The 15,088-nt window shown below is 45.6% G+C and overlaps 1 protein-coding gene across 1 annotated transcript in view; it reads left to right on the top strand.

Moving 5' to 3' along the window:
- Positions 1–777: 777 nt before the first annotated feature.
- LOC117415940 (NUAK family SNF1-like kinase 1) overlaps positions 778–15,088 on the top strand; it is a 39,865-nt gene continuing 25,554 nt past the window's right edge. Inside the window, exon 1 of the mRNA XM_059027751.1 lies at positions 778–1,830. Within this exon, the coding sequence (XP_058883734.1) occupies positions 1,552–1,830 (279 nt within the window). The 5' untranslated portion in view covers positions 778–1,551. The remainder of the gene's footprint in view (positions 1,831–15,088) is intronic.

Genomic DNA, 15,088 nt, shown 5'->3' with positions numbered 1-15,088 from the left:
TTCAAGTGTTATTTAACCTAGAAGCACTCTATGTATATTAGCACCATTAAAAGAGTCCTTAAAAAAACATTCCTTAAATGTAGAATCTGTGCCATCTAGTGAACACCCACTCTGCATTGACAGCATTACAGCAGGAAGATACAGCCAAGGAGGCAGTGTGGTCCAGTGGTTAAAGTCCAGGGCTTGTACCCACAAAGTCACTGGTTCTAATCCCACCTCTGCCACTGACTGACTCACTGTGTGACCCTGAGCAAGTCACTTGACCTCCTTGTGCTCCATACTGTGGATGAGATGTTAAACCAAGGGTGCTGAGTGGAATGGCACACAGTCACTGACACACACAAAGACCTTCAGCTGTCCACTGATGCCTGCCAACGAAAACTGAAGAGCAGCTTCTGAACTTAGGCATAAGAACATTTTAGGTAAAGGGACAGTACAAAAGAAAAAGCCTGTGTAACTGTACTGCTGTATACCTAGGCTAGGCTCTAAAGGATGATGATGTGAACGTGTATACTATAGCTGTCCCGCTGGTGTGGGACTAGACAGGAGCGCTCTGAACCGCACGCCACGGCCTTTTCTAAGAACGTGTTCAGGGGTCGCGTCTCGCCTCTTGCAAACTCTCTGCTCAGCTCTGCTGGTCCCTCGGTACTGAGTCTGGCAGGACATCTGGAATGTTACAGAGAGGGAAAACGAGGGGGAGGGAGGCGGGGAGACAGGTCTGTTACTCCGCCTCCGGCTTCATACGGCTCGCATTCCTTATTCACAGAGAGAGAGAGGAAGAAAAGGGCAAATGAAATAAAAGGATCATGGCATTATTAGACAGCGTGATTCACCATCCTGTAACTGTACACCGCGCACCCCTGAGCACCGAATCAGCGCGGATTATACACAGAGGCAGCACGCTGGGCTTCAGGACGAAATGAAGCGCTTTGCTTGTATTACTGAGCGCCTGGCGAGTCGTATCTTTTGCGGTAGACAATGACGCGAGTGATTTTTTGATTTCTTCTTTATAATTTGTTACACCGGTACCATGTAATGCAGTAGCTATATTATTACTATAGCGTTACACAGGCGGACTGGGGGTAACGATACCGCATCATGAAAAAAGAAAACGGAAACATCATCATAATGATATTCTTGGTATGCGGGGGATCGTCTCTAACTGTTCGCAGTAATCGCTGAATGACTGTGCTGTGCGGTTCTCATCAGGGTATATACGTGGGGCGCCGTGGCTAGTGGTCATGCCGAGGTGATCGCTGTTTAGTGCTGAGGTGTAATCTTTTTTTTTGCAGAACGAGTACCTTAGGCAGTTCTTATGCATCTTGCTTTATTAAGCTGAGTTGTCAAAAACTGATGACTGCTTTCTTTTTTAAAACAAGAATAAGCTTTCATCCACATCGTTTTATCTGTAAATCTCGCGTTTGGGACTTAAGAATCTTAAATGCCCTGTAATGAAAATCGCACAGTCAATTATGCTCGCACTCGTTTTTTAGGGAGAAATATCCTAGATTCTGAAGGCTGCCCGGGTTGTTTCTGGGGGGTGTGCGGGATATGGATGCTACCTGCATGACCCCTCGCCTGCTTTCGCGTTCTGGTGCCGAGTTCGCCCTAAATAGACCGAGGATGGTTCAGAAGGAGTGCCTAGCGTCACCCCCGCTGCCTGCATCCTCGTCTCCCAGGGGAGAGACGGCCGCGGAGACCAGGAAGGTGCCCGTGAAAAAGCACCACCACAACCACAACCTGAAACACCGCTACGATCTGCTGGAGACGCTGGGCAAGGGCACGTACGGGAAAGTGAAGAAAGGGATCGAGAGGTTCTCGGGGAGAGTGGTGAGTACAGAATATCCACCGGGCTGCGGCTTTAACTGTTACGAGATTTATAGTACAGCCGGACTGCAATTTGATCTTCTTCTTCTTCTTCTTCTTCTTCTTCTTCTTCTTCTTCTTCTTCTTCTTCTTCTTCTTCTTCTTCTTCTTCTTCTGTGATTTGTTAAGCAGGCCTTTTCAATTCTTATTACCACTACAACGTCTACTGAAAGCAATACGTTATTATTATTATTATTATTATTATTATTATTATTATTATTATTATTATTATTATTATTATTATTATTGTTATTATTATTATTATTAGTAGTAGTAGTAGTAGTAGTAGTATGTTGTTGTTGTTGTTGTTGTTGTTGTTGTTTTAAAAAAACAATAAGAAAATACATATGAGCGATTTGTTTACAGTAAGCATGCACTTTCACTCTTTCACTAGAAGTGTTTTACTGCGTATTTAAGGTTTCAGTTCAATTTAATAAGATTTACGCGAGTTCTGAATTAGCGACCAGAGTTTGTGTGTTAATGTGTCCTCAGAGTCTCGTAGTGAATAGCCTATAACTGCAGCTGTGTTGTGCTGTACACGTTAACTCCCCATGTTGTCAGTACAGATGTGCTTTCTAAGCGCTCCCAACGAGCTGAATGCCGCGCTTGATTAGCGATTCGACCCGCTTTCTGTATTTCTGACATCCACTGAATGATGGGTCCACCCCCGCCTACAATGCCAATAAAACCCGCTTCAGACTTTGCAGCCCCCCAGTCCCAAGGTAGTTGATGGGGCTGTATGGCAGGCGTTATTGCTAGCGGCGATAGTGAATCAGTTTTATGAACAGCAAAGGGTTCCATTATCACATGCGTTGTATTTGTAGTGCGATATGGTTCTGTTTTGAACTCCCATAGATACAGAGATTATCTGATCAGAGTTCAGAAAGCACTACTGATTTCAATTAGGGGAACACACACACACACACACACACACACACACACACACACACACACACACACACACACACATGCAGTCACACAAACACACACACACACAAACACACACATGCAGTCACACAAACACACATGCACACACACACGCGCGCACACACGTGCACACACAGTCACACAAACACACACACACACACAATCACTCACTCACACACACACACACACACACACACACACACACACACATGCAGTCACACAAACACACACACACACAAACACACACACACACAAACACACACATGCAGTCACACAAACACACATGCGCACACACACGCGCGCACACACACGCGTGCACACAGTCACACAAACACACACACACACAATCACTCACACAAACACATGCGCGCACACACACACACACACACACACAGTCACTCACACACATGCTAGCAGTAAATATTTGTAAACAAACAACCAATAGATTGTGCAAATACAGCAGCAGTGTGCCTGGTAATGTTTTTTTTATCATGGAGCTGGCGCCCCTTCCAGTAGTACTGCTCCTCTCTCATTGGTGTGATTGGAGACAAGGTCTGGAGGAGGCTGAAGGGGCTTGTTGGCAGTGCCAGCTGCCCCAGTCACAAGCTCCAGAGTGTCCACTGTGCTGCTGACTGGCATTGGCGCCACGGATAACTTTCCATCTCTGAAGAGCCCGGCCGCTGTTTCAATATGAACCTGCCAGAACAAACAGAGATATTCCGACTCACCAGCCTGCCGCTCTCATGTTGCGCAGGAATAAAAATAGAGACAGTTTACCTCATCCTGCTCTGAAAACCCCCTTCCAGGGAGTGAGGCAGTGCGTGCTGGGGGTTCACACGAGCCTCATCCTGCTCTGAAAACCCCCTTCCAGGGAGAGAGGCAGTGCGTGCTGGGGGTTCACACTGCCTCATCCTGCTCTGAAAACCCCCTTCCAGGGAGTGAGGCAGTGCGGGCTGGGGGTTCACACGAGCCTCATCCTGCTCTGAAAACCCTCTTCCAGGGAGTGAGGCAGTGCGGGCTGGGGGTTCACACGATCCTCATCCTGCTCTGAAAACCCTCTTCCAGGGAGTGAGGGAGAGTGGGCTGGGGGTTCACACGTGCCTCATCCTGGTTGGGAAAATATCTGTGATTATTTTTTTTATAATTGAAACATAGTCTTTTTTTAGCTTCCGTCTGGCACATCCAGTGCATAAACTCCACTGTATGAGCAGAGGCTGCAGCCCTGCTAGAGGCTGCATAAATACATTTGTCTTTGTTGTTGGAAGCATATGTTTTAATACCGCCTGTTTCCACTAGGGGGTATTGTACAGTAAATAAGGCAGGGCATCTGAGGTCACTGGGTGATGTCTAATATGGATCAGTCTTTGTGCTTTTGATGTTAGTGTGTGTTGTGTAGTGTTTCTTATCTGCTCCTGTCATCAGTCAGCCTGTCTGTCTATCTATCTATCTATCTATCTATCTATCTATCTATCTATCTATCTAAGAATATATACTATTCTAAACTTCATAGGGAGCATGGCTCACCACACAAATGAACATGGGTGCTAAAAGGGGCTATAGTAAATAGTCCTGCATTGACATTTTTTCTTTTAAATTTGTTTTTTTATGTTTGACCCCATAAGCACTATAAACATGCCCACAATAACACACACATGGGAGAAAGTTGAATGGCTGCAATGAAATCTGTTTGGGCTTCTGTAGTTAATGTGAGTGTGTGGAGAAGGTAGCTCAGGAAAGGTATTTTTCTTTCTTCATCTCTCTCTCTCTCTCTCTCTCTCTCTCTCTCTCTCTCTCCCTCCTCCCCTCTCTCTGATCGATACTGACACTGGTTCTCAGAGATCTCATTTGCTCTCTGATCGATACTGACACTGGTTCTCAGAGATCTCATTCACTCTCTGATCGATACTGACACTGGTTCTCAGAGATCTCATTCGCTCTCTGATCGATACTGACACTGGTTCTCAGAGATCTCATTCGCTCTCTGATCGATACTGACACTGGTTCTCAGAGATCTCATTCGCTCTCTGATCGATACTGACACTGGTTCTCAGAGATCTCATTCGCTCTCTGATCGATACTGACACTGGTTCTCAGAGATCTCATTCGCTCTCTGATCGATACTGACACTGGTTCTCAGAGATCTCATTCACTCTCTGATCGATACTGACACTGGTTCTCAGAGATCTCATTCACTCTCTGATTGGTTGGCTCTCTGAGGTCTCACTCTGTATGAAATGTGCTGATGTCATCTAGCTCATTGGGATTCAGGCTAACAGTGCTGGAGGGCTGAGGGAGACAAAACAAGTGTAAGTAGTTGTTAAGAGCAACCTAGAACATTAGTGACTCCCTCAGTGAAAAATATTTGCAACAAAGATAGGACTCTAACCATGTAATAACATGGTAATAACTGGGTAACTAACATGGGTTCTGCTCGGACATGGTAACTTCTGATGGAATAAGAGTGTAATACATGAGAATGGCCTGAACCATGGTGTTACCTTGGAATTACACCAGGTAACAAGGTATTGTTCCCAAGACTTTGGCCATGTAATTACACAGTACTTACCATGTAATTACTATGTAAAAACCAATGGTAATGAATCTGCTGTTACATTGTTATTCATGCCCTGTAGTCAAGGTATTACATGTACCGTGATACACAGGAGTACTGCTTATTCTTGGCTTGACTTGTAGAGGTAAAATGCTCTTTCAATTTAAGGCAAACGTTTAATGAGATATTTTGGAATTGAGAGAGAGGGATGCACCTCAGCCCCTGCCTGCCATTCAGCCCTAGGCCTCTCTCAGACAGACTGACACTGTTGTTCTGGATTGTGTAACTGTTGCTGATCCTGTGATGTGGAGTACACTAATATCCACTCGGAGCTGCAACAAATTCATTTTACATCAAAGACATGTCAAGCAGTGCACAGCCTGTTGAGCCACTCCGAGATTTACAGTGAGCTTCATTCACCACACCCGAGGCTCCTGTACAACTGGGCCTAGTGAGCGTCATTCATCACACCCGAGGCTCCTCTACAGCTGAGCCTAGTGAGCTTCATTCATCACACCCGAGGCTCCTCTACAGCTGAGCCTAGTGAGCTTCATTCATCACACCCGAGGCTCCTCTACAGCTGAGCCTAGTGAGCTTCATTCATCACACCCGAGGCTCCTCTACAGCTGCGCCTAGTGAGCTTCATTCATCACACCCGAGGCTCCTCTACAGCAGAGCCTAGTGAGCTTCATTCATCACACCTGAGGCTCCTCTACAGCTGAGCCTAGTGAGCTTCATTCATCACACCCGAGGCTCCTCTACAGCTGGGCCTAGTGAGCTTCATTCATCACACCCGAGGCTCCTCTACAGCTGGGCCTAGTGAGCTTCATTCATCACACCTGAGGCTCCTGTACAGCTGAGCCTAGTGAGCGTCATTCATCACACCCGAGGCTCCTCTACAGCTGAGCCTAGTGAGCTTCATTCATCACACCCGAGGCTCCTCTACAGCTGAGCCTAGTGAGCTTCATTCATCACACCCGAGGCTCCTCTACAGCTGAGCCTAGTGAGCTTCATTCATCACACCCGAGGCTCCTCTACAGCTGAGCCTAGTGAGCGTCATTCATCACACCCGAGGCTCCTCTACAGCTGAGCCTAGTGAGCTTCATTCATCACACCCGAGGCTCCTCTACAGCTGAGCCTAGTGAGCTTCATTCACCACACCCGAGGCTCCTCTACAGCTGAGCCTTGTGAGCTTCATTCATCACACCCGAGGCTCCTCTACAGCTGGGCCTAGTGAGCGTCATTCATCACACCCGAGGCTCCTCTACAGCTGAGCCTAGTGAGCTTCATTCATCATACACGAGGCTCCTCTACAGCTGAGCCTAGTGAGCTTCATTCATCACACCCGAGGCTCCTCTACAGCTGAGCCTAGTGAGCTTCATTCATCACACCTGAGGCTCCTCTACAGCTGAGCCTAGTGAGCTTTGTTCATCACACCCGAGGCTCCTCTACAGCTGAGCCTAGTGAGCTTCATTCATCACACCCGAGGCTCCTCTACAGCTGAGCCTAGTGAGCGTCATTCATCACACCTGAGGCTCCTCTACAGTTGAGCCTAGTGAGCTTCATTCATCATACACGAGGCTCCTCTACAGCTGAGCCTAGTGAGCGTCATTCATCACACCTGAGGCTCCTCTACAGTTGAGCCTAGTGAGCTTCATTCATCACACCCAAGGCTCCTCTACAGTGTGTGTGTGATCGTGGGGAGTGGGCTGTGATGGAATGGAGGGGAGCAGTGTGTGTGTGTTCGGGAGGAGTGGGCTGTGATGGAATGGAGGGGAGCAGTGTGTGTGTGTTCATGGAGGGGAGTGGGGAGGGGTCCCTGTGTTTGGTTAGCTGTGTTTGGTCAGTGTGCTCCTCTGCTCAGCAGTGTTTACAGTAACAGTTACTCTCAGGACCGCGTTCACTAACAGCAGCATCACTCTGGGACTACAGCCAGATCCCTTTGCCTTATAAAGACACCTATTTATTATGAGAGGCACTGTTGGGTCATCCTTCTAGAAAGGCTCGGCACAGATATGCAGGAAGTGTGTGTGTAGCTAACAAAACTATTTCTAAAATTAGTCTTCCCTGTTGCGTGCTTTTTAAAGAAACACACGCTATCACAAATATGTATTCTCATTTTAAAACATGACAACTGGTTCTAAAATGGAAATACATTTCAAAAACTGCATATTTGAGACCTGCATAGCGAATGGATCTGCATGGTGTGGAAAAAGCACTGAATTATTTTTTGAGCTCCGATCCCGTTAAACACTCAGTCATTACCCTGTTATGTATTGATGTGTTTTGATAAGGTGTGCCATGTTTCAAGCAAGTGCAAAGGCAATAGATTGACCTCCCTGCTCACACACATATACACCAGTGCTCCCTACTACAGCAGTAGAACACTCACACGCACATTAACCCTGATGAATCCCAATCACACACAGAGAGTAATGACCAGCGCAGTCTATTAGGGACTCCTCCAGACTGTGTAGAGACAGCTCAGCAATGGGCTCATGTTAGTGCAATCCCTGCCTCTCTCAGCCTAATTGCAGCTGTATATGAAGTATATAATTCAGAGGCCAGACTAGCCCTGCATGCCTGTAGAGAGGCACCCTGTACAATCTGGCCGGGCACTTTTTCTACTCTGATTATGCATGTTTCCTGGAATATCTGTGTTTGTATTCACTCTGGGAGCTTTAGAGTTTGCATGCTTGTTTCGAAAAGACGTTCATTTCGAATTCCCTCGTTGAAGTAGTCATAAGCTGTGACGTATATTCTAGATATTTTCTAGAAAGTGGTGTTCAATCTTAGCACTAGCACGCAAGCCAACTGTGAAGACACTACACTGACACATCCTCATACCGGTTCTGTTTGAGTCTACAATGACCCTTTTGGGGTTTAGAGGTGATCATGGTTCAATGCTGTGTAATACGAAAGCATGCAACACACGGCACACACCCCAGCCGTGGCTTCCCAAGCTGGCCTACAAAGAGTTAACAACAGAGAGGTTCTAACGGCAGGAAGACAGCGGATGATAAGTTGAAACAGGCCGGACATCCTAGCACTGAGGACAGTGCATCCCGGAATATCTGACGTCCTTGGATCGCATATAGCACAGTAAATCACTAAGCAGGAAAGGGAGAGACTGGTTTATTTGCTCATCTGCTAAGCAAGCACCAGTGTAGCAGAGTGGAGGGTTACAGGGTGTAACAGCGGGCGTCTCAACCATACAGTTAAAAGGGAACCACGATTTACAAGGATTTATAGGGTTACAGCAGGGTGTCATTATTGCGATCCACAACAGTGCTGTGGGTCCGTTAGAAGTGTTTGTTTTAATTTCAACCCTCCCCCCCTCTTCTAGCCCTTCCTGTGATGTCACAATGCTCCACCACACCCCTCCCCCCTTCCAGCGTGGAACACACATGTCAGTGGGAAGAGAGAACAAAAAAAAACAAGAATCTCTCAACTACAAGGGACAGCAGGGAGACTAGGGCTGGAGCAAACACACACACACACGCACGCACGCACACTGCACACGCACACATGCACGCACACGCACGCACACACACACACACACACACACACTGCACTCACACATGCAGGCACGCACGCATGCACACATGTTTCCTTAATTATCATTCCGGCTGCTTTTGTTAGCATACTTGACACAGAGCAAACACAACCATATGGAGGAGAGGGGGAGAGCAGGGAGCAGCATGCTAGGCATTGTTTCAGCCCAGCCGCAAGAATGGAGTGTTCAAAGAGTCTAAGCTGGGTTCAGTTGTGTTCTCATGGATAAAATTACAAACATTTATCATATTGTTTAATACCGGGGTATACAGTGTTGACCTTAAAAAAATATTATGTGGGTTTCATTCAAACTCTAAAAGTCCTCCATTACTGGCATGAAATTACTCATAGCAATGCAGAATGGAGAAGCAGTTTTATTTGGGCAATCTGTATTGGCAATGTACTGCAGTTAATTAGGAGAAACCGCCTGTGGACTTTTAAATTGAAAGCCCTGCTGTATGCAGTAATGAAAAGATAGTCAGCCTTTGCCATGGTTTGTTCCCTGCCTCACCACACTGTAATGGATTTCCTCCTAGAGGCTGATGAGCTAATAATACTGACATCAGCATAAGACCCGTACTTACCTCCTGACTACACAGCTTGCTCTTTAGTTGAATGGTAAGCCGTTCTTCTTTTAATTGTATGGTTTGTGGTTCACATCCAGCCTTTGCCTTTCCATTCAGTTCAATGGGCTGAGATGCCAAATCATTACAACACTTGCCTGTACTTTACCATGCTTAGTGCTTTACTAGACTTCTCTGTAGACCTCAGTAAGATACGTGCAAACTGCTGGGTAAAACTGCAATAAATGAAAGTCAGACTTTCCTTTGCAAATAATACCACCGCCTGGGTTTTCTTAAGAGACAGGGCAAACCGGACTGCACAGAATAACTAATAATGTAGGCAAATCATTTTAGACAGAGACATTTTCCTTTCACATCATATAACTTCTGCAAAAGTGTGCAGACGGAGCGTGCTTTAACACTGAGTGTATCGATCTTGCAGGGCTCCTGTCACTCCCATTCCCTCGCCATTCCCCTGGTTACAGATTCCTGCGATACAGAGAGCTGTATCTGTAATCCATATCCGCTCCTCATAAATCCAGCCTCAGCAACGTTGCAGTCCATTAAGCAGCAGCACCAGCCTCATGCTATATTATTTCTAAAGCAGGCCAGACAGTTAATGATTAGCTTCTCAGTAGCCAGTACAGAATTCGAAGCATGCATGCAGTCCCTTGCTCTGGTTTAACTATTTTATTCAGAGCTCAGTAGAGCAAGCTGCCCCACACAGGGATATATTGATTTCTGTTCTTGCTTTCTTTGAAACGGATCAGCCCTGAGAATGTTTCGGAGGGTTCTGGCACGGCAGTAATCTGATGCAGTGTTTCACTCTCATCCGGCTCTTTCACTTTCACCCTGCACTTGTTAGTAAATACACTGAACTGCAGAACACTCTTCACTAACCAGCTTGCTGTGCAGGGGTGAGACAGAGACAGGCTCCTCGTTGGTGTTTACGTTCTGGTAAATGGACAGTTCTATTCGAGTCTACGGTGACCCTGTAGAGATTTGAATCCCACACCAAACTTTATTTTTTATAGCAGCGCCACTATTGACGTTTTTTTTAAAAGATGAGTTTCCCTGATCCATTGAAAGCTGTATATTTAACATCCCCCCTCTGCTCTGCACTGGTGAAACGCAGGATGGCTATTATACTTATTTAACACCCCCCCTCTGCTCTGCACTGGTGAAATGCAGGAAGGCTATTATACTTATTTAACATCCCCCCTCTGCTCTGCACTGGTGAGACGCAGGAAGGCTATTATACTTATTTAACATCCCCCCTCTGCTCTGCACTGGTGAAACGCAGGATGGCTATTATACTTATTTAACACCCCCCCTCTGCTCTGCACTGGTGAAATGCAGGAAGGCTATTATACTTATTTAACATCCCCCCTCTGCTCTGCACTGGTGAGACGCAGGAAGGCTATTATACTTATTTAACATCCCCCCTCTGCTCTGCACTGGTGAAACGCAGGAAGGCTATTATACTTATTTAACATCCCCCCTCTGCTCTGCACTGGTGAAATGTTATTATACTTACTTCACAGCCTACTTCTACTTCACCCTCTTGAGTGAGGAATAACTGTGTGACGCAAAAAGAGACATTTCAACCACACAGTAAAACAGTGAGCTGACTAATGAAAAGGCTGTGAAATAATTTTGAGACATCTAGCAATTACACTTTTGAACTGCTGTTGCATTTCTGAACTGGGACAGAGTGAGGGAGAGTTAGGCTACATGGCGATTAACAATGAAAAGGTCCTGATGACAGAGGCATCATGAATGGGGAATGGCACATGAAAGAGCGTCTCCAGCAGGAAATGAAGCCGTGAGAGAAAGTTAATATCCTTTAGAAGTGCTTGTTTGTGACGTGATAATAGTCTCCTGAAGTTCCTCAGTTGGGATTCTCTAGCAGACAGAAAGGTTCAGTGTTTAAGCAAATACAGGACTGAGACCCTCCTCCCTGCAGTGTCTGTCTGTCACCTGCCTCAAGAAGAACCCCGGCCATTAATCAGGAAATGGAGACTTTTCAAAGTTTATTATCAGCGATTTCATCTTATTCACCCATATTCTTCTTTGAAATCTGTGCCAGGGAATCTGAATGGGCAGCCTGGTTAGGGTTGAACTAACACAGCTATCGTACCGACTGTGTGCTTCTCAATGTCTGGATTCACTTGGTATCATTTTCTGTTTCGGTCATCAGATCCTCATAGCTTTCTAAATCTCAGAACGTTTACAGCACCCTCAATGGAGCTCTGAGAATGGTGACGAACCTCATAAAGCACAACTGGTACACCAGAGTGTAACCGTTAACCTCTTCCCTAGCGGATGGAAGAGGCTTTCAGGGGGACAGGTTAATGGTTACACTCGGGTGTACCACAGGCTGTGCTGCAGTCCAGCTCAACACTTACCAGACAGAGCAGCCAGTCTGCACTCGCTCAAGAGAGGAATGTGCTGACTAAAACCCAAACAAGTGTTTATACAGTTGGGCTGAAAGTGTAAAAGAGTTACTGTCATCAATCATTAATATGTAAGTGCCCGTCTGCGGTGCTCCTCCCCAGAGACTGGGATCCTGATCGGGCTCCAGGAATGTGACTGAAGCACCCCCCCCCCCCCTCACTCTGCAGGGGGCAGCTCGGTCCAACCCCCCACCCCCCAGTGCTGTGACATTGTTCTAGCCTACATGCATGACAGGAAATAATGGCTTGATAAAAATAGCAGCTAGGCACAGGCTACTTGACTTGTGAGGGGGAGTCCACACATTCTTAGAATTCGAAGCATTCAAAATATCCGTCTGCTGCTTTTTAAAAAGCATTGTTTACCTGTTTTTATTCCGTGTATTTGTCTGCAACAAGCAGCCCATACTGTGTACGGGCTGAACAGCCCTTCTCAGAGTGCCATCGGAGGCAAAGCACGCCCAACACAGCAACGCACACGTATTCTATCTGAAAATCTTACAAAGACTTCATTTGTTCTGAGATGTTTATAGAGGACATTTAGTCTAGCTCTGTGCTGATTCAAGCAAATTAGAACTGAAAACATTGCAGTTCTCTTTTTAAATGGTAAGTGAGCAGGGATTACTTTGGGAACAGACAGAACAGTCATTCTTAAACCAATTACAGCACTGACCTGCGGGGACACCCTTTACTGGAATCCCAGGAAACTGGAGAGCGGCAGGCAGAGTAATGCTGTGTGCCTGAAGCGTGTGGCGTGTTAACAGACGTCCCTTCTGTAGGAGTCAGTTTGGCTCAGCTCCTTTATTTAAAAGCATTATGGTCAATATGACTGGAATGGCAGAGGACCTAAATACTGTCAGCATTTTAATATTAAAACTGAGGCCAACTCTGGCACTTTCCTGTTACATAACAACATAAGAAAGGTTACAAAAGAGAAGAGGTCATTCGGCCCATTTTGCTCGTTTGGTTGTTAGTAGCTTATTTATGCCAGAATCTCATCAAGCAGCTTCTTGAAGGATCCCAGGGTGTCAGCTTCAACAACATTACTGGGGAGTTGGTTCCTGACTCCCACAATTCTATGTGTAAAAAAGTGCCTCCTATTTTCTGTTTTGAATGCCCCTTTATCTAATCTCCATTTGTGACCCCTAGTCTTTGTTTCTCTCTTCAGGTCGAAAAAGTCCCTTGAGTCAACATTGTCAATACCTTTTAGAATTTGGAATGCTTGAATTAGATCGCCGCGTAGTCTTCTTTATTCAAGACTGAATAGATTCAGTTCTTTTAGCATAGCTTCCATACATTGTCTAGATGAAGACATTTCTGAGTCAACATAAACTCAGTACAGTGGATCTGAGAGCCAGCGCATTCAATACAGTACAGTATAGAGAACTCAGTACTGTGGATCTGAGAGCCAGCACATTCAATACAGTACAGCATAGAGAACTCAGTACTGTGGATCTGACAGCCAGCATATTCAATACAGTACAGTATAGAGAACTCAGCACTGTGGATCTGAGAGCCAGCACATTCAATACAGTACAGTATAGAGAACTCAGTACTGTGGATCTGAGAGCCAGCACATTCAATACAGTACAGCATAGAGAACTCAGTACTGTTGATCTGAGAGAGCCAGCTCATTCAGTATTGTAGTGTCTGAGAGTCAGTGGGTGTATTGAAAGCTGAATGGACCCCTGACACACCCTGGTCTGTAGACACAGCAGGGACAGTATCTCTCTCTGATCAGCCTGCAGTGATCTCAGGCAGCGAGGAGGAAGGCAGGTTTAGACCTGTCTGCTTCCCTCTGTACCATCAGTGCAGGCGAAGCCTTTTCTCCACAGTGCCTTTCCATATCTTCTAGTTGTTTATTTATAGTTCTGTAAAAAGGTGCTAATGATAAATAAGTCGCTTATTAAGATATTTTGAATTATTTTGTTATTGATTATACAGACGTGCTCAAATTTGTTGGTACCCCTCCACAAAAAACGAAGAATGCACAATTTTCTCTGAAATAACTTGAAACTGACAAAAGTAATTGGCATCCACCATTGTTTGTTCCATAATTAATAGAAATCAGACTTTGCTTTTGATTTTTTATTCAACATAATATTGTAAATAAGAAAACAAATGAAAATGGCATGGACAAAAATGATGGGACCCCTAACCTAATATTTTGTTGCACAACCTTTAGAGGCAATCACTGCAATCAAACATTTTCTGTAGCTCTCAATGAGACTTCTGCACCTGTTAACAGGTAGTTTGGCCCACTCTTCCTGAGCAAACTGCTCCAGCTGTCTCAGGTTTGATGGGTGCCTTCTCCAGACTGCAAGTTTCAGCTCTTTCCATAGATGTTCGATAGGATTCAGATCAGGACTCATAGAAGGCCACTTCAGAATAGTCCAATGTTTTGTTCTTATCCATTCTTGGGTGCTTTTAGCTGTGTGTTTTGGGTCATTATCCTGTTGGAGGACCCATGACCTGCGACTGAGACAGAGCTTTCTGACACTGGGCAGTACGTTTCGCTCCAGAATGCCTTGATAGTCTTGAGATTTCATTGGGCCCTGCACAGATTCAAGGCACCCTGTGCCAGGCGCAGCAAAGCAGCCCCAAAACATAACCGAGCCTCCTCCATGTTTCGCTGTAGGTATGGTGTTCTTTTCTTTGAAAGCTTCATTTTTTCGTCTGTGAACATAGAGCTGATGTGACTTGCCAAAAAGCTCCAGTTTTGACTCATCTGTCCAAAGGACATTCTCCCAGAAGGATTGTGGCTTGTCAATATGCATTTGAGCAAATTCCAGTCTGGCTTTTTTATGTTTTTCTTTCAAAAGTGGAGTCCTCCTGGGTCTTCTTCCATGGAGCCCACTTTCGCTCAAAAAGCGACGGATGGTGCGATCAGAAACTGACGTACCTTCACCTTGGAGTTCAGCTTGTATCTCTTTGGCAGTTATCCTTGGTTCTTTTTCTACCATTCGCACTATCCTTCTGTTCAATCTGGGGTCGATTTTCCTCTTGCGGCCGCGCCCAGGGAGGTTGGCTACAGTTCAATGGACCTTAAACTTCTTAATAATATTTGCAACTGTTGTCACAGGAACATCAAGCTGCTTGGAGATGGTCTTGAAGCCTTTACCTTTACCATGCTTGTCTATTATTTTCTTTCTGATCTCCTCAGACAACTCTCT

The sequence above is a fragment of the Acipenser ruthenus genome, chromosome 7 (assembly GCF_902713425.1).
Source record: "Acipenser ruthenus chromosome 7, fAciRut3.2 maternal haplotype, whole genome shotgun sequence".
NCBI classification, from domain to species: domain Eukaryota; kingdom Metazoa; phylum Chordata; class Actinopteri; order Acipenseriformes; family Acipenseridae; genus Acipenser; species Acipenser ruthenus.
Note: the sequence above shows the minus strand (reverse complement) of the source record. Positions and strands in the feature narration are given on the sequence as shown.